General features: G+C 59.9%; 1 protein-coding gene across 2 annotated transcripts; it reads left to right on the top strand.

Annotated features, from left to right (window-relative positions):
- Positions 1-3,586: 3,586 nt before the first annotated feature.
- Positions 3,587-23,054, top strand: ACE (angiotensin I converting enzyme). Of its 2 annotated transcripts, NM_001082395.1 has the most exon segments (25): positions 3,587-3,876; positions 4,330-4,497; positions 4,938-5,031; positions 5,605-5,748; positions 6,170-6,361; positions 6,949-7,046; positions 7,731-7,903; positions 8,264-8,487; positions 8,795-8,939; positions 9,134-9,232; positions 9,438-9,560; positions 9,852-10,063; positions 10,647-10,783; positions 11,550-11,708; positions 11,915-12,002; positions 13,524-13,667; positions 13,790-13,981; positions 15,458-15,555; positions 15,728-15,900; positions 18,293-18,516; positions 18,789-18,933; positions 19,312-19,410; positions 21,177-21,299; positions 21,646-21,833; positions 22,017-23,054. In NM_001082395.1, coding segments are annotated over 25 exon segments (3,936 nt in total). In that variant the 5' UTR covers positions 3,587-3,612; the 3' UTR covers positions 22,247-23,054.
- Positions 23,055-26,887: the final 3,833 nt, after the last annotated feature.

Below are 26,887 nucleotides of genomic sequence, written 5' to 3'. Positions count from 1 at the left end.
AAGGTTCATCCATGTTGCCGCATGTGTGAGCACTGCCTTCCGGGCAAGACTGAAAAGGTGTTCATTCACGAATACACCACATGCTGTTTATCCATTCATCAGTTGATGGACATCTGGGTCGTGTCCAATTTGGAGCTATTATGAGTAATATTATACTGCTACAAACATCCTTGTACGAGGTTCTGTATGTACATGTTTTCAATTCCCTTGAGGACACACCTAAGAGTGGAATTCCAGGGTCACATGGCAACTCTGCATTTACCATTTGAGAAACTGTCCATCTGTTTTTCAAAGGGGCTGCATCACTTTACAATCTCATCAGCAATGTATGTGGGTTCCAGTTTCTTCATATCTCCACCAATACTTGTTACTGTGTGTTGTTTTTATTCTTACTATCTTTTTAAAGATTATTTTTAAAAAGTTATTTATTTATTTATTTGAGAGGCAGAGTGACAGAAAGAGACTCACACATATGGAAAGATCTACCACCCACTGGGCTGGGCCAGGCCAAAACCAGGAGCCTAGAACTCCATTCTGGTCTCCCACATGGGTTGCAGGAACCCAAGCACTTAGGCTATCATTTGTTGCCTCCCCAGGCAGAGGTGCCAGGACTCAAACTGGCACTCTGATAGGGGATGCTGGCATTGTAAGCAGTGGTATAACCCACTGTGCCACTATGCCAGCCCCTAAAGATTTATTTTAAAAACAAAATTTTTTTTACTTGAAAGGCAGATTGACAGAGTGAGATGGAGAGATAGGGAGAGAGAGATCTTCCAACCTCTTCTTCATTCCCCAAATGCCTGTGACAACCCAGTCTGAGCCAGTGCGAAGCCAGGAGTCAGGGACTACTCCCACATGGGTAGCGAGGCCCAGAGCACTTGAGCCATCTGCTGCTGCCTCCCAGGATGCATTAGTAGGCAGCTGGATCAGAAGCAGAGTAGCAGGGACTCAGCTGGTGCTGATATGGGGTGCAGGCTTACTAAATTGCAGCTTAACTTACTGTGCCACAACACTGGCCTCAAGAGTTTTATGGTTTTAACTCTCATGTGAAATAAGATCCATTTTTTAGTCTAATTTTGTATATGGTGTGAGGTAAGGGTCCAACCTCATTGTTTTCTGTGTGGAAATCCAATCATCCCAGCATCTTTTGTTAAAAAGATATACACCCCATTTCATGACCTTTGTCAAAAACGAATTGAACAGAAATGTAAGGGTTAATTTTTGGATGCTCCATTCTGCTCTGTTGTTGAGCATTTTTGTTAGGGCTGTTTTTCCTAAGCTGTGGCAGCTGGTGATCCGTCCCTCCTTGGCAGAGAGATAAGATGAAAGCTGTCCCAGGCAGGCTGCATTTCCTTGGCGGGTCAGATCCCCAAGACTCTGCAGGGACCTGGTCAGGATTCTGTCCTCCACTGGTGTGGTGGCAGCTGACTGACCAGAGACCCTTATCTCCCACCACTGCTCAGGATTATCGTAAATATCAAACCAGACCCATTTACACGTGTGAACTTTAAAAGGGCTAAAATCCTATACAGATGCAAGGTATCCCGCTCCTTTATGAGTAAGACCCTGAAAACAGAGAGCAGTTATTTTTAACTTACTCATCGGGGTCAAGGTTGCAGTGTCTGTTATTGGCCAGGCTTGGTTCCCCACAGGTTATTCCTGCGGGAGCCTGTGAGCGTCCCACTGGCAGTGCGGGTGTCCCTGTGCTTGCTCCTTGTGGCCACATTCCTCCCTCTCCGAGTGGGGTCTACTTGAGCCAGGTAGTGTGCCAACCTCTGCAGAAATCAGGACAATGCAGACACTGTTCTGCCCTCCTGGAATGTCCTGGCCACGGTGTGTGTGTGGGGGGGGGGGGCTGCAGGAGTCAACCAACCGCTGCTCTAAACCATGACCGTGGTGAAGTGCACCGTGCTGCCCCCAGCCAGCCCCACAGAGAGGTGTGCTCCATGTAAAGGCGGGGTGGGGGTGGATGCTGAACTCAGCCCCTAACCCAGGGACTTTAGACACTGCCCTGATGTCACACAGTTGGACCTAAGGAGCCCGCAACGCCTGCTCTACCATCCTCCTGGATGAGGTTCTGGGCTGGCCCCTGGAAACCTGCCTCCCTCTGCCTCCTCCTGGCTCCCCAGGCACTTCCTGTGCTGGGCTCAGGCTAAGCCCCAGGCTCTCCGCCTCTCTAGCCACCTTCCCTGTCGGGACCCCTTTTCCGGAGCTGGGACGGCGCCCCTCTCCACGCGCCCCACCCAAGCCTCCGCCTGTGGAGAGCCTGCTTCCTCCCAGAAGACAGCGGCTCCTCTGGGGGCAGACATGCAGGCAGCTTCCGCTGTCTAAGCCTGGAAAACCCGGTGGCTAAGCCCCCCCCCCCGCCCGGGGGGTGGGGGGGATCCAGGCTACCGGGTCACTCTTGCCCTGGATGCAGTGTTCCCATCACCACCATCCGCCTACCTAGCCAGCCCTGAAGTCCACTGCTCTCTAAGCCAGGGCGGGAGAGTGCGTGGGTACCCGGGTGGGGGTGGGGAGTGGGGTGGAGGTTGTGGGAAAACCAAGGGCAAGATGGAGCTGGGAAAGGGAGCAGGGCCCTCCTCTCAAACTCCCCACCCCCACCCGTGTTTAATGACAATACCCTGCCTTCTCCTTCCTCTTCTCCCACCTCCACCCCTGCCCTACACCATGTCACCTGACAACTCAGCACAGCGTCACCAGAGGGTCACACAGCCTCCTGCACACGCTCCTTCCCGCACAGCGAGCCAACGTGTAGCCCAGAGCCTCGGACACCCAGGAGTCCCTAAGTTCCCAGCGGCCCCAAAGCAGCCAAACGGGTTGGGGTCTCATCAGCAACCATCTGCTAGGAGCAAGGGGCCCTCCCGCCTGAGGACCCGCCCCATAGCCTCGTGCACGGAGCGGACGACACCACCCCCCTCCCCCGCGCCTGTCACTTTGAAGGGCAGGTGGAGGAGAGAGGGAGGGTGGAGACCTGAGGTGACTTGGAGAAGCCACGCAAGCTGTCAGAGCCGAAATTTCTTCACCCATAAAAACGAGGGGCTTCCTCTCACTTCCAGGGCTGCTAGGGGACACAAGGTCGTGTCTGCCGAGCTGCCGACAGGGAGGAGAGGGCGGCGCAGCTCCCGCTCCCATACAAGCCCCCACCCCCACCCCAGCCCCGGGTCCCAGGTGAGCAGCTGCCGGGCCTCGGCGGCGCCCACCCCAGGCGGCCGGGTCACCTGCGCACTCCCCGCACCCGCGCAGGCGCCCCCGCCACGGCCTGGCGGAGAGGCCGCTCGGGGCCACGCCAGCCCCATCGCCGCCGCGCTAGCGGTGCCTGCGGACCGCTCCCCTGCCCGCCTGGTCTCTCCGCAGCCCGGGCAGGCCTGGGGAGCTTAGGCCGGGGACAGGAGGCAGGGGCCGCTGCGCTCCCTCCGGGGGAGTCTGACCCGGCCCCACCCCGGCCCGCGCCCCCGCCCGCTCGGTGCGGCCGGCGCGGCCGGGGACTTTGGAGCCGCGGAGGAAGCGCGGCGGGGCGGGGAGCTGGGGGTGTGTCGGAAGGCGGCGGCGGGGTTTTATAATCCGCAGGGCGGCCGCGGCGCGGGAGGAGGCAGCGCCGCGCACCACGCCATGGGGGCCGCGCCGGGCCGCCGGGGGCCGAGGCTGCTGCGGCCGCCGCCGCCGCTGCTGCTGCTGCTCCTGCTGCTGCGGCCGCCGCCCGCCGCCCTGACGCTGGACCCTGGGCTGCTGCCCGGCGACTTTGCCGCCGACGAGGCCGGCGCGCGGCTCTTCGCGAGCAGCTACAACTCGAGCGCCGAGCAGGTGCTGTTTCGGAGCACCGCAGCCAGCTGGGCGCACGACACCAACATCACCGCGGAGAACGCGCGGCGCCAGGTGGGCGCCCGGCCGGGCGGGGCGGGGCGGGGCCGGGCCGCGGCGCCCAATCACAGCCCCGCGGCCGGCGCCAGACCCGGGCCCCGCCGTGGGGGGCCCCGGCGGCCCCGCCCCCTCGGACAGGGCTTGGGTGCCCAGCACCAGGCTGGGAGGAGGCTGGGGAACCCGGGCTGGGGGTGGGGGGGCGGCAGTCTTGGGCCAAGGGTGCCCTGCTCGGGCCGCTGCCGACCCCCTCCAGACACTGTTGCGGGCACCACGACCCTTCCTTCACTGCTAGTCCCTTCCCGTGCCTCTCTCCTGGCTCCAATGTCTCCCGCTCACTTATGTCTCCCCATTCCCGATTAGGAGGGCCCAGGAGGCAGGGGAGACCAGGGTATCCACAGAGCCAGGGGCCTGCCTCCCCTCTGTGGCCTCGCCTGAGCTGGGCCCTGCCTGCCCTCCTGGTGCCCACAGGAGGAAGAAGCCCTGCTCAGCCAAGAGTTTGCAGAGGCCTGGGGCCAGAAGGCTAAGGAGCTCTATGACCCGGTGTGGCAGAACTTCACCGACCCAGAGCTGCGCAGGATCATCGGGGCTGTGCGCACCCTGGGCCCTGCCAACCTGCCCCTGGCCAAGCGGCAGCAGGTGGGCCCTGGGGTGGGGGGAGAACTGGAGGGGGTGCTGAGCATGGATCCCTGTGGGTGCCGGGAGGCAGCCGGCTGAGCGTAGCCTTTCCCTGGCGATGAGGTGGGGAGGTACTTTGCACTAAAGCGAGTGTCATGGGTGGGAGAGCCAGAGGCAAGCCCACTGTCCCTGTCTCCCTGGGCTGGGCTGGTTTGACAGGGTGGAGAAAGAAACAAGGCCAAAGAACCACGACCTGCTCGTCTCTTTCTGTAAGGACACTGCCCCCAGCTGCCTCCTGTGGAACGGGAGTCCGTGTATTAGTGATTCCAAGGGCCCTACATGGTACTGAAAGACTTTGCAAGCCCCAGTCCCTTCCCAGGCCTCCCGTCCCCCTCGGCAAAGAGATGTGGGATGGGCCAGGTCACCGCCGAGCTCACACATCCTTGCCTCTGCCCGGCCAGTACAACTCTCTGCTGAGCAACATGAGCCAAATCTACTCCACGGGCAAGGTCTGCTTCCCCAACAAGACTGCCAACTGCTGGTCCCTGGACCCAGGTATGGCGCTGGCCCTTCCCTCCGCCAGGGTGGCCCAGCCCTTCCCAGTCCCCCTGCTGCACCCAGGAGAGAGCCCTGACCCCACCCTACAGTGCAATGGAGCCCACACTCCTGCCTCTCCTGGGAAACTGACCCCCCCAAAGCCCCCAGCCCCACGCGCACAGGTGCCTTGGCCTCTCCCGTCCCCTAGGCCTTCCTCCCAGCTTCCTGTCTCCTCCCAAGATCCCTCCCTGGGCCTCAGGCTCCCAGCAACCTCCCTGTATGTCCTCCTCCTCACCAACGGCCATTCACAAGGCAGGCTCGGGGTCAGCCACTCCATCTGGCCAGCCATGAAGAGCCTGCCCGGGCTTCGGCCCCTGGAAGCTCTCCTTGTGTCACCCACAGCCGCCATCATTTCCCTGGGGGCCAGGGCCCTGCCTGGGTGCTGGCTCTGCGCAGCTCCCAGCTCCTTCCTGCCCTTGGCCTTGGGGATACCGTGACACTGAGGAAGCCGGTGGGAGTGACCAGGACCAGCGTGGGTGCTCTGGGGAAGGCCAGAAGTCTCCTAACTGACCCTGCGTGCCTGTGTCTCAGACCTCAACAACATCCTGGCTTCCTCACGGAGCTACGCCATGCTGCTGTTTGCCTGGGAGGGCTGGCACAATGCCGTGGGCATCCCATTGAAGCCCCTCTACCAGGAATTCACCGCGCTCAGCAACGAGGCCTACCGGCAGGATGGTAAGCACACCTCTTCCCACCCAGGAACTGCCATTCCAGCCCCCAGGCACGCTCCTCCACAGTCTCCCCTGGTCCCCAGCCCAGAGGCAGACAGAGCAGCTGTGCGATGATTCCATAGCTGGCCCAAGGTCTTGTGGGCCCGCAGCCAGGGTGCCTTCCCCCATCCTGCCTCCTGCCCCGCAGCACCCCTGCGGCTGCTGCTCCCGGCCCCCCTCCCAGCCCAAGCGCTGCACTTCACCTCTGGTGCTCCTCAGGACATATTCCCTGGGAGCTTGGGCAGCCCCTGGTGACACGGTGTAGAGCAGGAGTCCCCCCCTCTCCCCCCCCTGCCACTGTTTGCACAGGCCTGAAGCCAGGAGAACGGGCAGGTTGCAGCCGGGAGGCATGCGCCTGAGCTGCATGCCCCACCTCACCTCCCCAGGCTTCTCGGACACGGGGGCCTACTGGCGCTCCTGGTACGACTCGCCCACCTTCGAGGAGGACCTGGAGCGCATCTACCATCAGTTAGAGCCCCTCTACCTGAACCTGCACGCCTATGTCCGGCGAGTGCTCCACCGCCACTACGGGGACAGATACATCAACCTCAGGGGACCCATCCCCGCACACCTGCTGGGTGAGGACCTGACCTGGCCTCCACATGCGGCTCTGGGGCCAGGGGACATCTGGGGGACAGGAAGGTGGGTCATGCTTGCCATGTCTGGCATTGGAGGAGTGCCACGCGCTTCGCTTCCACACACAGGCACCCATGGGACCAGCCCCACACTGCCTGTCAAGCAGTGACCTCATGGTGTCACCAGGGGTTCCGTGTTGCTGATGGGCACCCTGGGGTGCCGGGTGTGGAAGGGACCCTGTGGCCGGGGAACTAGTAAAGGGCAGGGCTAGGGCTCAAGCTGACGGCTTTGGCTCGGGGCCCAGAGGAGAAGGGATTCTGGTCCTGGTTCCTGTCCAAGGAAGCGAGCTCTGTGGCCCTGCCTCCGAGGCAGGAGCAGTCAGGACACCAGCCGCATCGCCCGGGCCTGCGCTGGCATCAGCCACCCCTGGGGCAGGGCAGTGGATGGGGCTGGCATGCGAGGTTCCTGGCCTCAAGCCGGGCGAGGTGCCCTGGAGAGCCCCAGGGTCCAGGCGCCACTGGTGTCACACATGGGAAAGCAGATGTTTGTGAGCAGGGTGTCTAGCTTCTCTCCCCTCCCCTTCCTCCAGGGAACATGTGGGCCCAGAGCTGGGAAAGCATCTACGACATGGTGGTGCCCTTTCCAGACAAGCCCAACCTGGATGTCACCAGCACCATGGTGCAGAAGGTGAGCGCTGGCGTCCGAGATGGGGAGAGTGGCAGGAAGGGACATAAGAGGGACACAGGTCACCTTGGGCCTCCTTTCGCTGTAAGAACAAGTGAGCGGTCGGTGCCGCGCCTCACTAGGCTAATCCTCCGCCTGCGGCGCCAGCACATCGGGTTCTAGTCCCGGTCGGGGCGCTGGATTCTGTCCTGGTTGCTCCTCTCCCTGTCCAGCTCTCTGCTGTGGCCCGGGAGTGCAGTGGAGGATGGCCCAGGTCCTTGGGCCCTGCACCCGCATGGGAGACCAGGAGAGGCTCCTCCTGGCTTTGGATCAGCGCCGTGCGCCGGCCATGGTGCGCTGACCGCAGTGGCTACTGGGGGGTGAACCAATGGAAAAGGAAGACCTTTGTCTCTCTCTCTCACTGTCCACTCTGCCTGTCAAAAAAAAAAAAAAAAAAAAACGAGTGAGCAGTGAGCCGGCATCTCTGTCCTGGGAGAGGCCAGCCTGTCTGGGCCCCAGGATGGCGGGGTGCAAGCTCTGATCTGCCGTGGGCAGCCAGGACCCTGCCTTGGGGAAGTGGGGGCGATAGGGCAGAGATGCTCTTCCCAGTCAGGGAGCTGCCGTGTGTGGGGGACCCCAGCTCTGCCCCAGGATGGCCAGACCAAACTCCTGGCAGCTGGCCCTGGCCTATCCCCACCCCGCCCCCAGGGCTGGAATGCTACACACATGTTCCGGGTGGCCGAGGAGTTCTTCACCTCCCTGGGGCTCTTGCCCATGCCTCCTGAATTCTGGGCTGAGTCGATGCTGGAGAAGCCGGAGGATGGGCGGGAGGTGGTGTGCCACGCCTCGGCCTGGGACTTCTACAACCGGAAGGACTTCAGGTCTGGACGCGGGGCTCCAGGAAGGGCAGGTGGTGGTGGAGGCAGGTGGTGGGAGGCAGCTTCCCAGGCCTGCCTCTGCCTGCCCCTGTCCTGCTGGGGGCTGGTCTACTCCAGGGCGGTCCCGCATTCGAGCCCATGAGGCCGCCTTCCCGGGCAGCTTTCACAAGTTACCAACTCTGTACCCTGGAGTGGAGGGAGAAGGCCTGAGAGGAGGTAGGCAAGGGCAGGATGAAGGATTGCCTTGTTCTGCCCGCCTCTCCGAGCCCAGGGCAGTTCCCTGCTTGGCCCTATCTGTTGGGTGCCGACCTCAGCAGCGCTGCTCCGTCCTCCACCCTCACTCTCGCCCTCTACACACCCCAGGATTAAGCAGTGCACGCAGGTGACGATGGACCAGCTGTCCACGGTGCACCATGAGATGGGCCACGTGCAGTACTACCTCCAGTACAAAGACCAACCTGTCTCCCTGCGCCGAGGCGCCAACCCTGGCTTCCACGAGGCCATCGGCGACGTGCTGGCGCTGTCAGTCTCTACGCCTGCACATCTGCACAAAATTGGTCTCCTGGACCACGTCACCAATGACACAGGTAGGGGAGGGTGGAGAAGGCCCAGCACAGCCCCTCACAAACCCCTCCACCCCACTGCGGGCCCCCACTTGCCCTGGCTTCGCGCGAGACACTTCTTGGTTCTGCAGCAGGGGCCCTGGTAAGGCAGGGTGGGGGATCCGCCTGAAACCTCACCCTAGGCACTCCTCCAAGCCAGGCTTGGGTCTCAAGGGCAGGGCTGCCCTTGTCTGCGGCTGCCCAGCCTCGCCTCCCGGGGGCCTCCATCCCAGGCCCATTTTCTCCTGGCTGCACTCCCTTCTCTCTCTGCCCACTGCCCTCTTGTCCGCAGAAAGTGACATCAATTACTTGCTGAAGATGGCACTGGAAAAAATCGCCTTCCTGCCCTTTGGCTATTTGGTGGACCAGTGGCGCTGGGGGGTCTTCAGTGGGCGGACGCCCTCTTCCCGCTACAACTTTGACTGGTGGTATCTTCGGTGAGAAGGGGGATGCCTCCCGCCCCGGTCAGTCCCGTCCCTTCCCGCATCTCTTTGCCCGCCCTCTTCTCCTTTCCTGCCTAAGAGCCCTCCTCCAGGAAGTCTCCCCAGGATGGGGAAGGATGCCCTGGGGCTATGGCCTTTCCCACAAGCTCAGCCGTCAGCCCTAAGGCGAGTTAACCATCCTCTTCTAGCACCAAGTATCAGGGCATCTGCCCTCCCGTCGTGAGAAATGAGACCCACTTTGATGCCGGAGCTAAGTTCCATATCCCAAGTGTGACGCCGTACATCAGGTACCGTCGCCCTCACCCCCAGCTCCGGACACCTGCCCCTCCCCCTGTAGTCCCAGCTGCCCTGTTCCCAGGGTTTGTCCCCATTGTTCTCCACACCCCCCAGTGGTCCCCTCTGTGGAGCCAGGCTTGGATCCCCCTTGGTTCATCAGGGAGCCCCCACCCCTGGCCTCCACTCTGCCCTGTAACTCCCATACTGTGCCTGCAGGTACTTTGTGAGCTTTGTCCTGCAGTTCCAGTTCCATCAAGCCCTGTGCATGGAGGCCGGCCACCAGGGTCCACTGCACCAGTGTGACATCTACCAGTCCACCCGCGCAGGGGCCAAGCTCCGGTGGGTGGTGGCACGGGGAAGACAAGGGGGAGGGACTGGCACTGGGGTCAGGGCACCACGGGGCTGGACTGATGTAGGCCACCTTCCTCTCCTCTCTCCCTGTCCATTTCTCTTCCTTGGATCAAATGCTTGTTGAGGCTGGCATGGGGCAAGACAACTGTCCCCTGTCACCTGTGCAAGATCCTAAGCCCTGGAGTCTGACTGTCGCCTTCTTGGGGGCAGAAGTGGCTAGGGGGGCAGCTGGGGGACAGTGGCGGACCCCTGAGCCCCGGCGCCCGCTGTGGCCAACAGGGCGGTGCTGCAGGCAGGCTGCTCCAGGCCCTGGCAGGAGGTGCTCAAGGACATGGTCGGCTCCGACGCCCTGGACGCCCAGCCGCTGCTCGACTACTTCCAGCCAGTCACCCAGTGGCTGCAGGAGCAGAACGAGCGCAATGGCGAGGTCCTGGGCTGGCCGGAGTATCAGTGGCGCCCACCGCTGCCCAACAACTACCCGGAAGGCATCGGTAAAGCCCCAAGCGAGGGGAGCCCAGGCCCCAGGTTCCCAGTCAGCTCCCCCCAGCCGAGCCCTGGCAGCCTGCGGCAGGGCTGGGCCGTGGATGGTGCATCCTGGTGAGGGCCCCCAGGGGCAGGCTGGCCAGGCACACTGCTCTATGAGGTCACACTGCAGGCTCTGCTCTTATTGGCCAGGGTTCACTGGCTGCAGGGCTCTACTCTCCGGCGGCCATGGGCCAAGGTTGGGCTGCTCCAGGACTGCCCAGCCTCCTCCTCCTGCTGCTTTGCTGCGGGCACTCCCTGCTGGTCCCCAGCCGGGTGGCTGCCCGCCGGGTAACAGTCAACCAGGGGACAACCAGCCAGGCAACAACCACCAGCAAGGCGACAACCAGCATCCGGGCAACCACCCACCAGACAACAGCCCACCAGACAACTCAGAGCCCAAGTGGGAGCTTGGAGAGGGGCAGGGCTGGGGTGGGCGTGATGGTGGGAGAGGCCGGGGCGGCAGGCAGGGGAAGGAGGGAGGCTCCCGTGAGACCCAGGCTGGGGAGGGGAAGGGGAGACACCTCTGTTGCCCTCCACTCTGTCCCATAGACCTGGTGACCGATGAGGCTGAGGCCAGCCGGTTCGTGGAGGAGTATGACCGGTCGTTCCAGGCAGTGTGGAACGAGTACGCCGAGGCCAACTGGAACTATAACACCAACATCACCACAGAGGCCAGCAAGATCCTGGTAGGGAGCCCCTCCACCCCGACTCGTGCAGGTGCGCCCAGAGGCCCACACACACGCATGCCAGCATGTGTGGGAAGCCCAAATGCAGTGTTTAAGGCAAGACTCAATGTTCGATCTGCCAGGCGCGTGCCCAATGCCCGAGCAATATTTCTTTCACTCACCATCGGTCTCTAATAAGGAATCACCCGTGTATGAGAAAGCCATGCCAGAGTCATTCTTTGGAAGGTTGAGAGTCCCCGTTTGCCACCCCTGCGAGGACTTGTTCGTTCCCCACTGTGGAGCGGAGCGCAGGTCACACAGGGCCAGCCGCAGCCACTACTGCTCTCTCCCAGAGAGGCGCTGTTTCTCGAAGACCCGCCGTGTTGTGACACCCTGTTCCCCAGCACGTTGTAGCTCAACAGCCTTGCAAAATGGGTGATGATCTTCCCATCCTGAAGATGGGCCCCTGGGGTCCAGAGAGGCCGCAGAACTAGTACCACGCTGCCTCCCTCCCAACAGCCCTTCAGGCACGTGCAAGGCTGTCCCCCTCAGCCCCTGCCGGGGTGTGCGTGCCCGGCTGCAGGCACCTGCCCGAGGGACATGTCCTGTGCTCAGGGCAGCACCTCGCAGCCCCAGGTGACGTAGGACCCTGCAGGCAGAGGCAGCAGCTTGCTCAAACCGCAGCCCCGGCCCCCACCTCGCTGCCACCACCAGTCCTCCTGTCCGCCCCCGTGGCATCTCCTGCCAGAGGCTGCTTCCAGACACTGTCCCCCCCTTGTGCCCTCAGCTGCAGAAAAACATGCAGATAGCCAACCACACCCTCACGTACGGCAACTGGGCCAGGAGGTTTGATGTGAGCAACTTCCAGAACGCCACCAGCAAGCGCATCATAAAGAAGGTTCAGGACCTGCAGCGGGCAGTGCTGCCCGTCAAGGAGCTGGAGGAGGTTCGTGGCCTGCGGGGCCTGGGGAGCAGAGGCGCCTGCCGGGAGCGAGCCCCCAACACGGCCTGCCTCCTCTTCCGTGACTGGTCAAGGCCAGCTGCCCGAGCAGGCAGCGCCTTTGGGGCACACACGCCCCCACGCGCCTAGTCCCGGGCAGCAGGGGGTGCAGGCAGAGGGCTGCGGCTCACTGCTTGTCTTTGCTCCTGCAGTACAACCAGATCCTGCTGGACATGGAGACCATTTACAGCGTGGCCAACGTGTGCCGCGTGGACGGCTCTTGTCTCCAGCTGGAGCCTGGTGAGAGCACCCCGCGAGGCAGAGAGAGGCAAGGCCGGTGGGGCCTGTGGCTAGGGGTCGCCAGCAGAGAGGGGGAGAGCTCAGCACGCCCTGTATGCTGTAGGGGCTCCTTCGCCCGCTAACAGCCGGCACCTACTGCTGCCCTTGCTGCCCCTCCCTGGAAGCGCCCCCTGCCCAGCCCCTCGGGGCCCTGCCCTTCCCCTCTGCACTCTGCTTCTCTGATCCCAGAGCCCCCCCCCCCCCCCGACGTACGCCCCCAGGGCTCGGACTGGGACTGACTTCCAAGCAGGGACAGCTACAGGCCCGCAGCCCTCGCCTTGACCCTGCCCACGTCCTCCTCTGCTTCTCTGGCTTTCTGAGCTCCTTCCTGAAGCACACGCCTGATAAGGAATCCGAGTCCCATGGAGTCCCCCAGGGCCACACAGCTCCAAGAAGCACCAGCCTAGAACCTGGCCTCCCGTTCCGGCCCAGGGCCCCTCCCCCCTCACTCCTGGCACTGCCTCTTCCGCTGGACAGCAGCGGGCCAGGCTCAGCTCTCACTCTAAGCCACACCCCTGCACCCACTGCTGACCCCGCTGAACACTCGGCTCACCCTGGACACACAGCCACCCTCCCCAGCTCCCCCCTCCCCCCCGCAGGGCTGGGGAACTGGAGGTATAAACATCCCCGCCCAGAAATGGTCTCTTTCTGGCCCCCGGCCCAGCTCCCGCATTAGAACAATGACGAATAGAAGGGGAAATGGAAAATAAACAGGCGAGAGAAATAGCTTTCCCAGGCAGGGTTTGGCTTATAGGCTGTGGATGTGGGTACGCACGCAAGGGTGTGTGTGTGTGCACGTGGTGTGTGTGTGTGTGTGTGTGTGGTGGAGAGCATTAAAGGGGGTGTGGCGTTTGTACCCCAGACAGCCCCCCTCCATCCAGGGCTAGGCCGGCAGGTCACTGACCCAAAATAAAAATAGGGTGCACCTGCCATGACCCTTTACAGACACGTCACAGAGCAGGTGTGAAATTCTCACAAGACATTACTTTTCCAAACAAAACGAACAGAATTTGCTCTCTGTGTGAAAAAGTAGACCCCACGTAGCATGTTCCTAAGTAGGAGAGAGAGCGCCACACGCCCGGCGCCTCCCTCTGGCTCAGGCCAGGGCCAGGCTGGGGAGGGAAGCTTCCAGAGGGGCACCCGCAGTCTGGCGTCAGACCCAGCCCAGCCCCGCGAAGTGGACGTCGGCTCCACGTTGGAGTGGAGGAGGCCTCATACTTAGCGGCTTCCACGCAACACTCAGAAAGTTCTCTGTACTTTCACAGTCTTCGTGGTTCCTCTTCTGTCCGGTCTGGGGTTCAGTAACCATTTGAAAAGGGCGCCCTGAGCCCCGAGGGAACAGCGTCACTACCTCCATGCCCACGCGGTTTTGCCCAACTCTGAGCTCCTGTGACTGAGAACCCCTTAGGAGCAGGTGGGATGCGAGCCAAGGGCTGGGAGCTCAAGTCTTGCAACCCCTGCCCTCCCCCCTTCCCCCTGCAGATCTGACCAATCTGATGGCCACGTCTCGGAAATACGACGAACTGTTGTGGGTGTGGACAAGCTGGCGGGACAAGGTGGGGAGAGCCATCCTCCCGTATTTTCCGAAATATGTGGAGTTCACCAACAAGGCTGCCCGGCTCAATGGTGGGTCCTTCTGCCAGGCCCAGTGGCCATCCGGCCCCCCGCCCCTTTGTGTTCCTCAGAAGGTCCTCTGAGACCCTCCATCCTGGGAAAGGTGGGACAGCTGGACTGTGTCCCTTCTGCAGGCTACGTTGACGCAGGGGACTCCTGGAGGTCCATGTACGAGACGCCGACCCTGGAGCAAGACCTGGAGCAGCTCTTCCAGGAGCTGCAGCCACTCTACCTGAACCTGCACGCCTACGTGCGCCGCGCCCTGCACCGCCACTACGGAGCCCAGCACATCAACCTGGAGGGCCCCATTCCTGCACACCTGCTGGGTGAGGGCCTGTGCTGGCTCTGCAGGGGCTGGGGAGACAGCTGGCCCAGAGGGGTGGGGCCTGGGAGGGGCCTCCTGGTGACATTTGGTGACCTGTCTGCCATAGAGCCACCTCGTGTAAGGTCCCCTGGATGGAAGGAGAAGTTCATGGTCTTGCGGGCAGGGGGTCGGGGACCACAGCATCTGTCATAACCCATAGCTGCCTGAGGAAGGGGCTAGGAGTGGGAGTGGGAGTGGGAGGCATGGTGAGGGTGGGGCCCTGAAAGATGAGCAGGTTTGGTGGGTGGGAGATGGGAGAGGCGGAGAAGACAGGCACTGCGCTCAGGCTGGGGGCACCAGGGCAAAGAGGGGCCTTGAAATCTAGGTCCACTTCGAGTTCTGGGCTCTCGGTTTTCAAGTCACAAACTTACTGCCCTGAGTGCATGCTGGAGGAGCAGTGGAAGACAATAGGGCATGGTAGGGACTGCAGCAAAGTAGACGCTACTGGTTTTCTGTCCCCATTGGGCCATAGGAACACAGGCTATGCTGTGAGCAGAGAGGCCAGACAGGGCTGCAGACCATTTTGAAATCATAAGGGAGACCCCAAAAGATAACCCAGATTTGGTTCTACTTCCCACTTGGCCTGGAGAGCCACTGCTGCCCGACAGACCAGCCCTCCTCAGCAGGGCAGCCCCCGGCTGGGACAGAGCTGGGGCCAAGAGCTCAGCCCCCATCAGTGAAGGAAGAGCCGCAGGCTGCTCGCTCACCTGCTCGCTCTTGCTCCGCTCTCTCTCTCTCTCTTCCCCTCCCCCCCAACCTTGTTCTCACTCGCATTGTCCGCTGTCCCCTCTCTCTCACTGGCCCGCCTCTAGACTTCAGCTCATGTCAGCTGGAGCGGAAGTCCCTTGGCGATGGAACAGCCTCAGCTCAATTCTACTTCTGAGCCTTCCGCTCAGTTGGAGTCACTTCCTTCTCTCCGGTCCACTCCCTTCCCTACACTCGGCCTACAGCTGGCTCTTGCCGAGTGACTGACAAGTGACCTGGGAAAGCTGCCCTCGGGGGACGCCGCGGAGGGTCACAAGTGCAGCCTCCTGGGCGTTATTGACTCCCAGGCCTCCGTCTCTACTGGAGTCATCATAGCCCGCGGATGCAGGCAGGATTACAAGTCAGGCCGCGCGGTGTGCCTGGCCCAGCAGTAAGCGGTGGCCGTGGGTACTTAGACAGCCCAGGGCCCCAAGCATCTTCGTTTGTAAACAGTTGCAAACATCGGTCTTCGTGCATGTGGCCAGGGAAGACCACCTCGATGCCCCTGATGATCGAGAGGCGGTAATGGCCTTGCGGGCTGGGCATGTAGGTTGAAGATGCTGTGTGTCAGATGTAGACAGTAGGTGCTCAAGCACCTGCCCCTGTGATTAGCAGGACTGGGCTCTGGTTCTCTCCTCTTGCCAGGGACACTGAGCCCGTCACTTCTGTCTCTCCTCTCTCTGCCCACCTCCAGGGAACATGTGGGCGCAGACCTGGTCCAACATCTATGACCTGGTGGCTCCTTTCCCTTCAGCCTCCACGATGGATGCCACAGAGGCCATGATCAAGCAGGTACCGTGAGAGGTCCTCCTGCGTGGGCAGCCCCAGGGCACAGGAGAGAGCCCTCCAGTCTCCCTCTGGCCAGCCTCTCCCAACCTCCGCCCTCACCCCCGCCCTGCACTCCCCCGGGGGTGCAGGGTGCCCCCAGAGCCCCCAGTTTGGGCAGAACTCCCTCTGCTTGCAGGGCTGGACTCCCAGGAGAATGTTTGAGGAAGCTGACAAGTTCTTCATCTCCCTGGGGCTGCTGCCCGTGCCTCCCGAGTTCTGGAACAAGTCGATGCTGGAGAAGCCCACCGACGGGCGGGAGGTGGTGTGCCACGCCTCGGCCTGGGACTTCTACAATGGCAAGGATTTCAGGTCTGAGCACCAGAGCCAGGCATCTTGTCCTGAGCCCAGTCATGGCAGCCAGAACAAGTGGAGAGGGGCAAGGGGCTGGGGCCAGAGGTGGGGCTCCGGGGTCAGGAAGGTCAGACCTGGCTCCAGCTCAGCCATGGGTTCCCGGCAGCGAAACCCCACTGCCAAAGGAGGGTGTCCTGAGCCCTGACCGCTAGGGCCCAGCCCTGTGTGAGCCCCGGCACGCAGCTGGCTCTCTCTGGGTGCAAACGCGGTGACGCAGGGGGCACCGGTACTGCCAACAGACGCTCAGAAGTCGTCTTCCTCAGGGAGTGGCATTCACTCACCCAGTGTTGCGTAGCACACCGTGCCCAGACTCAGGATCTAAAGCAGATAAGTGATCCTGCTTGTGACTTTAAGTGCCTTGTCCCTGCTCAGTAGGGGTCGCTCTAACAGATGGGACGGCTCAGCTTTGGTTCTGGCTATTGGCTGGGTTCCCATGGGCTGTGCTGGGGCGGGAGGTTAGAGCAGATCTCTCTAACGGTAGGTGGGATGCCGGGGTCGGGCTGGCGGAAGCAGCTGGGGGCTGGTCAGCGTCTCCCTCTCGGGCCGGCTTGAGATTCCTCGCTGGGTGGCAGTCTCAGGCAGGCAGACTGATCTCCACCCCACAGAGCAGCAGCAGCCAGCATCCCCCAGGGTGCCAGCGCGAAAGCAGAAGCAGCCGCGTCTCTTAACGGCTAAATCCAAAGCTGGCACAGAGTCACTTCTGTCGTCTTTCACTGACTAAAAGCAAGTCACAAGGACAACCCAGATTCCACAAAGGGAAAAAGCCCTTGCCGCTTGGGAGAGGCGGCAAGGATGCCTGGAACTGAGCCAGACCAGCCCACTGGGCCATCTGGCTGTGGGCCCTTGAAGGGCTGAGGGTAGACAGGGCCCCCGCTGGTGGGGCAAGCGCTTGTGGAATCTTCTCTAGGCCCAACCTCATGGTACCCAGGATGCAGGTGAGGGGCTGGCACCGTACAGCGGGTTAAGCCCCTGCCTGGGACGCCCACATCCCATATCAGAGTTCTTGGGATCGAGTCCCGCGTCTGTTCCCAATCCAGCTTCCTGCTGCTGCACCTGGGAGCTAGCAGACCCTGCCTCCACGTGGGAGCCCCGCATCCAGCTCCTGGCCCCTTGCTTCGGCCTGGCCATCTCCAGCTGTTGGGAGCATTTGGGGAGTGAACCAATGGATAGAAGACCTTTCTCCTCTCTCCTCCCTCTCTCTGTCTCTGTCGCACTGTCTTTCAGATAGATAGATAGATAGATAGATAGATAGATAGATAGATAGATAGATAAGGGAGGAAGGAAGGAGGGAGGGAGGGAGAAGGAAGGAAGGAGGGAGGGAGGGAGGAAGGAAGGAGGGAGGGAGGGAGGAAGGAAGGAGGGAGGGAGGGAGAAGGGAGGAAGGAAGGAGGGAGGGAGGGAGGGAGAAGGGAGGAAGGAAGGAGGAAGGGAGGGAGAAGGGAGGAAGGAAGGAGGAAGGGAGGGAGGAAGGAAGGAGGAAGGAGGAAGGGAGGGAGGAAGGAAGGAGGAAGGGAGGCAGGGAGGAGGAAGAGAGGTAGGGAGGGAGGGAGGAAGGAGGAAGGGAGGGAGGGAGGGAGGGAGAGAGGAAGGAAGGAAGGAGGAAGAGAGGTAGGGAGGGAGGGAGGAAGGAAGGAGGAAGGGAGGTAGGGAGGGAGGGAGGAAGGAAGGAGGAAGAGAGGTAGGGAGGGAGGGAGGAAGGAAGGAGGAAGGGAGGTAGGGAGGGAGGGAGGAAGGAAGGAGGGAGGGAGGGAGGGAGGGAGGGAGGGAGGAACAAACATGGGAGGAATCTGAATGGACAGGCCTCTGGTTTGACCCAGGGAAGTTCCCGCAGCTTGAATTGCTTTGCAAAAGAGAAAAGAGAGGGTTGCAAAGCAGGTGGGAGGCTCTGGCCCAGCTCTGCGGCTGTCACCCAGTCCCGCCATGGAATCCCCTGGGTGAACCTGCCTCTGCCTGCCGGAGCTGGGCTCGGGAGCTGCAGGAGGTCCTGCAGCCCTGGGGAGATGAACGTGTACGTGGCAAACACAGGACGCAGACCTTCTGGCAAGGACACAGCTGAGTGTCTCCGTGCCCCTAGAGCAAATGCTGTATGCGGTCAGACAGCCACAGGCTGGGTGGGCTGGAGCAACTGAGGAAAATCGGAGGCAGGAGAATGGCTAGAATGACCTTTGGGAGCTTCCTGTCCCCACATCCCCTCTTTCTCAGGCCCACTCCGTGTCCCTTCCCCGCTCCTTCCCCTACTGCACACACAAATGAGCTGAGGTCGGCTCTGGGCACAGCAAGGACTGCAGGCCCCTCTGCCCTGGGCTTCTCATTGTCCGCCCCGACACCCTCCCCATCCCTGTGTCCCCAGGATCAAGCAGTGCACCACGGTGAACATGGAGGACCTGGTGGTGGTCCACCACGAGATGGGTCACATCCAGTACTTCATGCAGTACAAGGACTTGCCCGTGGCCTTGCGGGAGGGCGCCAACCCCGGCTTTCACGAGGCCATCGGGGACGTGCTGGCCCTCTCGGTGTCCACGCCCAAGCACTTACACAGCATCAACCTGCTGAGCAGCGAGGGCGGCGGCTACGGTGAGGGCGCAGGGCACCCAGGAGAGCCGAGGGCTGATGAGGGGCAGCCTGCTGGGGAGGTGGAGGGTGCAGCCCGTGGCCCATGGCAGAGGCTGGGAACAGAAATGGCAGCCTGGGAGGATGGGACGCACAGGCCACCCCAAGAGGCAGGTCAGAGCCCAAGGGGTGCAACACCCCCTGTTTCTCCCCCACCGCACACATATCAGGGCCCGATGCTAGGCCCCGGCAGGGTGTGGGCACTGGCCTGAGACCCAGCTCCCTTGCCTTGACAGAGCACGACATCAACTTCCTCATGAAGATGGCACTCGACAAGATCGCCTTTATCCCCTTCAGCTACCTCGTGGACGAGTGGCGCTGGAGGGTATTTGACGGGAGCATTACCAAGGAGAACTACAACCAGGAGTGGTGGAGCCTCAGGTGTGTGTGTGTGTGTGTGTGTGTGTGTGCGCATGCGCACACAGGTGCTCATGTCTATGCGCGTGTGAGTGCGTGCAGGTGCTCGTGTCTGTGTGTGCATGTGTGTGTGCACACAGGTGCTCATGTCTATGCACGTGTGTGTGTGTGTGTGCAGATGCCTGTGTCTGCACATGATGTGGTGTGTGTATATGCCTGTGTGTGTGTGTGTGTGTGTGAGTGATGGGATCGTCGGAGGTGGCTGTGCACCGTGACCCAGCATGCAGGAGTAAGGGACCCCCAGTGTAACTCCAGGTCCAAGGACTGTTCTTTGAGTCAAAAATGCCCCCTCTTGCTCGGTTTTCTCCAAACTCCCCCTCCAAAGTATCTTCCCCTCAACAGGCTGAAGTACCAGGGCCTCTGTCCCCCGGCGCCCAGGTCTCAAGGTGACTTTGACCCAGGGGCCAAGTTCCACATCCCTTCAAGTGTGCCTTACATCAGGTAAGAGGGGAGAGGGGGGCGGGTGGACCCCGAGGCGCAGGACCCACAGCTTCATGTCGGATGGTTGCTGCCCTGCCCCGCCCAGAGCAGTTGGGCCAGTCCTGGGGCTCTGGCTGTGCTGTGCCACGCCCAGGCCCCCCACTGCCACCGCACTGCTTCTTTAGACCTTTTTTTTTTTTTTTTTTTGAGACTCTCCACCATCCAAAAAGTTGAAAAGAGCCACTCAGCGTAATCGTTGGCTAATGGTTACCAGACTTGGTTGCGTAGTTAACATTAACCACGATGCATGGCTGGTTCATGACCTAGGCACCATTGTTGTGTTTCATTTCGCTTTGAAAACAAGGTTGTGATCCATGTGCTAACATTGAACTTGGGACCTGTCATGCACATTGAGTTGTGCCCAAGAGCCCCTTCTGCATGCAAAACTCAGAGTTAACAATGCAGCTTGATTGGCAGACGGGGAATCAGGGGTGTGGTTACAGCCTCAGGATTGGGGCAGACAGAACTGGGTTTGAACCGCATCTCCACTACTTGGTTTCCTCATCTCTCTGAGCACCCGAGTGCCCACCTGTGCCCCCCACTTCCCAGATGGTCATGAGGGCTGGCCTCTCGGCGTGCTGTATAGTACCCGGCATGCCTAGCCACTGGGCTCTTCTCCTCTCATCGGGTCTGGGAATCGGGCGGCCATGACATGACTGCCCACGCAGCACCCTCCCTCCCGGGTGCTATGAGAGGGTACTGGCTGAGGGCCAGGGGTGGGGGAGGTGGGTTGGGAGCCCAGGGCACCAGGTGCCCCGGGGCTGCAGGTAGCCCAGGTCATCTGGGAGCCAGAGTGCAGAGGCAATGAGGGCCACCCAGAAAGGCTGTGGCTGTCTCTAGCCCTTGCCATCTGTGGCTCCTGCCCTCCGTGCCAACCAGCACCAACATGATGCCTGCCCACAGTCAAGCCCTAGCAACTAATTGTGGGGCAGATGTTATGTCCCCTGGAGTGTGAGGCTCAGATGGGGCGCCTTGGCCAGCCCTCACCTGGACAGCACTCCAGGGTGATCCCTAGCACGATGCTGCCCCTGCATGCTGGAGCAGTTTCCAGGCGTGGTTGGCTTTTGAGCTTCACATTGACATTAACCAACCAGACGGGTGAATGAAGGAGACTTGGCTGCTCTAGAAGAATACATTCCACACTGGCCAGCAGCCAGTGCGAAGCACTTTTAGGAAATGCCAGGGAAGACAGCGGCGCGTGGCTCGCACCCAGCACTCCAAGTGAGAGGCTGCTGGCTCCAGACATTGAAACTGTTCTAGACACGGTGAGGTCACTCCATCCCTAACGGGCAGATTTCTCCCCAGGAATTCCCACTGCCTCGGATAAGATCAGCTGGGCTATTTCCTGCCCAACTGCCTTTCCACAGCCACATGACCCATTCTTCACCCCCCGGACTCTACTTGCCTACACCTCGTGGTGGGGACCTCATTTACTCAAAAGCAGCCCGCCCCAGCCCTCCCACCTGTTGCTGCCCCCTAGAGCCCCCTGGAACACGTCTTCTTCCTCTGAGACAAGGAGGCAGCCTTGGGGGTGGGAGGCCTCCACACAGGCACAGCGAGGCAAAGGCTGGGAGCACTCTGAAGGCAGGGGAGGGCCACCCCTGACATCTGACCTCATGCTGCTCCGCTGGACCCTGTGTGACTGTCACAGGCAGGAGGGGCCGGTGCAGCCCCTCCACCGACGCCCCCCACCCCCCACCAAATGCCTCACCTTCCCTCCCCGGCAGGTACTTTGTCAGCTTCATCATCCAGTTCCAGTTCCACGAGGCACTGTGCAAGGCAGCTGGCCACACTGGCCCCTTGCACACCTGTGACATCTACCAGTCCAAGGAGGCAGGGAAGCGCCTGGCGTGAGTCTCCTGGGCCTCCGCTGACTGTTCCCACCTCCGTCCTGCAGCCCTCGGCCTCCAGGAGCCCCCGGAGCCATCCTGGGAGCTCCTGCCCTGGCTGAGGGCCCCAGGGCCATCCTGGGAGCACCTGCCACATTGGCTCATGACGGGGCCTCCTGGCAGGAGCTTGTGCCAGGCTTGAGGGGCCCGAGCCCCCTCCCTCACCCTTACCCCCAGACCTGCTTGGGCACCCCAGTCTCAAAGGGAAGTTTAAGCTGGGAGAAGGGGATGGAGGTAGGTACCAGGCTGGGGCAAGAAGGGCTGTGACCTTCTGACTCGGTTTCCCCGTGTCTGGTGCCTCCCCCAGGGATGCCATGAAGCTGGGCTACAGTAAGCCGTGGCCAGAAGCCATGAAGGTGATTACAGGCCAGCCCAACATGTCAGCCTCGGCCATGATGAACTACTTCAAGCCGCTGATGGACTGGCTCCTCACCGAGAACGGGCGGCACGGGGAGAAGCTGGGCTGGCCGCAGTACACCTGGACGCCAAACTCTGGTACCCCAACCCGTCCCACCTCCAGCCCCAGGCCCGGCCCCCAGGGCTCGCACAGGGCTGAGCCCCCACCCCAGTCCAGACAGGCCACGGTGTGACCTCAGAGCAAGTGCAGGGGAGCCAGGCCACCCAGCCCGGCCACCTGTCGCCCTGCCCACCGCCCTGTCTCCTTGCTTCCTCGCTCAGCTCGCTCGGAAGGCTCCCTCCCAGACTCCGGCCGCGTCAACTTCCTGGGCATGAACCTGGACGCGCAGCAGGCCCGCGTGGGCCAGTGGGTGCTGCTCTTCCTGGGCGTCGCCTTGCTCTTGGCCAGCTTGGGCCTCACCCAGCGGCTCTTCAGTATCCGCTACCAGAGCCTCCGCCAGCCCCACCACGGGCCCCAGTTCGGCTCCGAGGTGGAGCTAAGACACTCCTGAGACATCCAGGCCGGGCCAGCTGGTGGGGACAGGGTCATGGGCAGTGGGCCGCGGATGCTCCCCAGCCAGCCAGCCCTCCTCCTCCTCCACCTCCTCCTCCTCCCACCCCGCCCCCTCCCGCCCTTCTCTGTCCCACTCTGCAGACACCCAGCCGCCCTGTGAATACAATTAAAGGCCCTGCCCGCCCACCTGAGTCTGTCTCCCTCACAGAAAAGCCAGGGCAGGGATGGGGTGGGACCACCCTTCTGCCTCCGGGCAGTCCACCGGCTCCCCTCACTGGGCTGCCCCCTCCATCCTCCCCCAGAAAGAGGCTTGGAGAATCCCCAAGCTCTGGCCCCAGCCCGACGCAGCCCAGGCCACTGACCATCGTCCTGCCATGGCGGGCAGCCTGCAGGGGCTCTGGGGAGCAGAGGGGAGCCGGCCTGCGGGCTGCCCACCTTACCTGCCCTGCCTGATGCTGGCCCCTGCCCTGGCTGTTTCCCATAAGTGCCCAGGGTCCCCAGAGTGAAGACTGCCAGCTGTTCTTGGCCTCCTGCACCAAGCATGCAGAACAGGCCCGGGGTCACCTGCAGCTGGTGTGAGCTCAGTGTCCACATGCGTGATGCAGCCCTGGATCCAGACGGAGCCAGTCAAGACTGCAGCGCGTGGAGCAGCTGCGGAGCCACCTGCCCTGCTCTGAAGGCCAATGTGGGCTTGGCGAGCGTCACCTTGAGGCACATCTTTTGTGCCCACATTTATGTAGAAACTTTAGAAAATACACAATTCTGTAAAGAAAATAAAAGCCCTTTATACCAATATCAAGAGATAAGCACTGTTGACAGTTTGGTGTTTTATCTTTCCAGCCTTTTTTAATTCCCTTTACTTGAAAGGCAGAGTGACAGACTGGGAGGTCCTCCATCCACTGGTTCACTACCCTAAATGGCTGCAGCAGCCAGGGCTGGGCCAGGCCAGAGCCAAGAGCCAGAAATTGCATCCGGGGGTCTCACATGGGTGGCAGGAGCCCTGGCACTTGAGCCATCACCTGCTGCCAACCATTAGTAGGGAGCTGATTGGAAGCAGGGGAACCAGGCATCTGATATGGGACGCAGGTGTCCCACGCGGCATCTTAACACCTGCACCATACACCTGCCCCTCCAGCCCTTTTCTCTCCACATGTTTTAAATGGGGTCACATGGTATTTGCAGTTGTGTATCCTGTGTAAGTTAGGACAACAGGATTTATTTTTTTTCCAAGATTTACTTTATTTATTTGAAAGACAGACTTACAGAGAGAGGTAGAGCCAGAGAGAGGTCTTCCATCCGCTGGTTCTCTCCCCCAAAAGACCCCACAGCCAAAGCTGAGTTGATCTGAGCCAGGAGCCAGGAGCTTCTTCCAGGTCTCCCACGTGGGTGCAGGGGCCCAAGGACTTGGGCCATCTTCTACTGCTTTCCCAGGCCATAGCAGAGAGCTAGATCAGAAGTGGAGCAGCCGGGACTTGAACCGGCACCAATGTGGGATGCCAGCAAGCAGGCTGGGACTTTAACCCACTGCACCACAGCGCTGGCGTCAACTGGGTCTATTTTCCAGACATTTAAACGCCACACCTAGGACCTGGCCAGATGGAAACTGTCTGGTTTTCTGGGGCTGGGTTGACCCTCAGCTCTGAGCCCCCTTGGCTTTGCTGATAATGTCACCTACCTGGGTCCATCCCCCAACATCTGTCCCCCAGTGTTCTTAGCTGTTTGCGCCCAGCAGTGTCCAGCAGCCTTGTGAGTGCATGTGTGTGTGTGTGTGTGTATGTTGCAGGGTGTGGCGCTGAGATATTTTGGGTTACACAAGAGGTGGAAGTTTACGAGTAAGTAAGACAATGGAGTTTATAAACATGTTTCTGCCACCAAAGGATTCTTGCATTGCCAGCTGCCCTCAGAGCTCATGTTTGGAAGCTGTTTGGCACACACAGATCACTGTCACTTAGCGCCCTTTCCTATTTATATGAACTGCAGAGGTCCATGCTGCCTGGCAGAGCCCACAGGCAGTGTGAGGTCACCAGCACTCAGCACCCAAAGAACTGAACTGCAGGCTGCAGGCAGAGAACTTGACGTGCAGTAGTCCGAGCAGCCTGGTCCATTACACTTGAACTATTATCACGGCTCAGGCTCCTGTCTCTGCCTCCTGGGGGTGAGTGGAGAGAGGCCAGGTCTACCTAGAAGGTAGGGGAAGACGAGATGGTGACAGCAGGAGGAGGGGCCGGTCTGGCTGTTTCTGCTGGTGGCACTGACGACTGAGCCCCTCCCCACACTGCACCTGCTGATGCCCCTCTTCTGTGTCCAGCTCTCCGCGAGGCCAGCCTCAGGTTCTCTGCTCTCCCCAACCCTCTCCCAGGCCCCCACCATACCCTGGCTTTACTGTGAGTGAATCAAGCAGCTTGGATTCAGCCTGAGGCTGATCCCACCTCTCCCCCTTACCACTTAGGTGACCTTCAGCGAGTTTCTTTTTTAAAGATTTATTTATTTATTTGAAAGTCAGAGTTAACACACACAGAAAGAGGGAGAGACAGAGATCTGCCACCTGCGGGTTCACTCCCCTAAAGACAACGGCTGGGGCTGGGCCAGGCTGAAGCCAGAGCAAGGAGCTTGTTCCTGGTCTCCTACATGGGCACAGAGACCCAAGAACTTGGGTTGTCCCCGCTGCTTTCCAAGACACATCAGCAGGGAGCTGGATTGAAAGTGGAGCAGCCAGGACTTGATCAGGTGCCCATATGGCATGCCAGCACCATACGCTTAACCTGCCATGCCACAGTGCTGGCCCTCAGCGATTTTCTTTAAGCTCTTTCTTTAAACTTATTTTTTTGAATTAACATATAAAAAGTTGTGCGTATTTATTGGGTACCTTGTGGTGTGCAAATCGGGGTAAGCATTTCTATCTCACCTTTATCATTGTGATGAAAATGTTCAGAATCCTTTTTCCCAGCTTTTTGAAACACACAGTACATCATCATTATCAATAGTCAACCTCGTTCCAGTTTTTGAGGCTGAATACTCATACCTGTGAAATGGTTCTTGCAAACCTCCTCATGGTGGCTGCAAAGATGGAGACACATAGACAGAGCGCGCTCTCGTGCATTTGCCACGCCTCCAATGGCCACAGCAGTCCTGGGCTGGGGGCTGAAGTCGGGCTCAGTCCAGGTCTCCCAGTGAGTGGCAGGAACCTGATCACTTGAGCCATCACCGCTCCCTCCCAGGGTCTGCATTAGCAGGAAGCTGGGGTCAGGAGCAGGACTTGAATCCAGGTACTCTGATGTGGAAGGCGGGCATCGTAACCTCTAGACCAAATGTCCACTGCTGATCACTTTTAAAGCGTGCGAGTCAGTGGCATTTAATAAACTGCTGTGCAACCCTCACCATCAGCCGTCTCCAGAACTTGGACAGCAGACCTGTGCCCATTAAACACTGACCCCTCATTCTCGTCTCTCCCGGAGCCTGCAGAACCTTGTTCTACTTTGAGTTTAACCACTCTGGGTATCTCATACAGCTGGAATTGTATGCACTCTGTCCTGTGTCTGGCTTATTTCACAACATTCTCAAGGTTCAATCATGTTACAGCATGTATCAGCACTTCCTTCCTCTTTAACACCAAGCAATATTCCATTTTATATAATCTGTATTAAACACACATTTTGTTCATCCATCCATCAGTGAGCATTTGAGTCTCTACCTTTTTTTGCATTACGAATAATTCTGCTGTGAGCACAGGAGTGCAACTGTCTCTCCAACCCAGCTTCCCATTCTTTCGTGTGTCTACCCGAAGGTAGCATTGCTGGATCATGTGATCATTCTGCTTAATTTTTTTGAGGAAATGCCACTCGGCCATTTTACATTCCCATCAGCAGTGCATAAGCAGTGCATAAGGGTTCCAGCTTCTTCTCCATTGGCCAACACTGTTTTCTACTTTTTTTTTTTTTTTTTTTTTAACTAGCGACCCTAGCGGGTGTGAAGGGACATGCCGTTGTAGATTGGGTTGCATTTCCACAGGGGTAAGTGCTACTGCACACCGTCCCATGTGTCCTAGATCTTCAGAGAGATGTCTACCCCAGTCCCTTGCCCTTCTTTGCCTGTTGACTTTGAGTTCTTCATATATTCTGGACATTAATCCCTTACCAGATATGGGACTTGCAAATGTTTTCCTCCCGTGGTGGGCTTCTTTTTTACTCTCTGGATAGTGTCCTTTGATGCACAAAATTGGGATGAACTCTGATTTGTCTGTTTTTCCTTTTGTTGCCTGTGCTTTTGGTGTCAATTCCAAGAAATCACTGTTAAATCCAATGTCTTGAAAATTTTCCCATATGTTTTCTTCTAAGATTTTTATAGCTGTGGCTCTTTTGTTTGGATCTTTGATCCATGTTGGGTTATTTTTTTTCTATGTGGCATAAAAATCTGGATTTTACATCTCTTTTGGGTCGCTCAGAGACAGTCCCTCACCCATACTGCTCCTTTCATGTGTCTGTGGTTTCGCAAAATCTTTCGGATTTAAGTTCTACTTCTGTTATTTGCTAGCTGTGCAAGCGTGAACAAGCCCCTCAAACTCTCTGTGCCTTGATTTCTTCATCTATAGAACGGGGATGTGGACCACAGTGCACTCCCCGTGAGTGTGTTGAGAGGATTC

Source organism: Oryctolagus cuniculus, chromosome 17 (genome assembly GCF_964237555.1).
Source record: "Oryctolagus cuniculus chromosome 17, mOryCun1.1, whole genome shotgun sequence".
Classification (NCBI taxonomy): Eukaryota; Metazoa; Chordata; class Mammalia; order Lagomorpha; family Leporidae; genus Oryctolagus; species Oryctolagus cuniculus.
The sequence above is the reverse complement of the archived record's forward strand: the minus strand, read 5'-3'. Positions and strand labels throughout refer to the sequence as shown.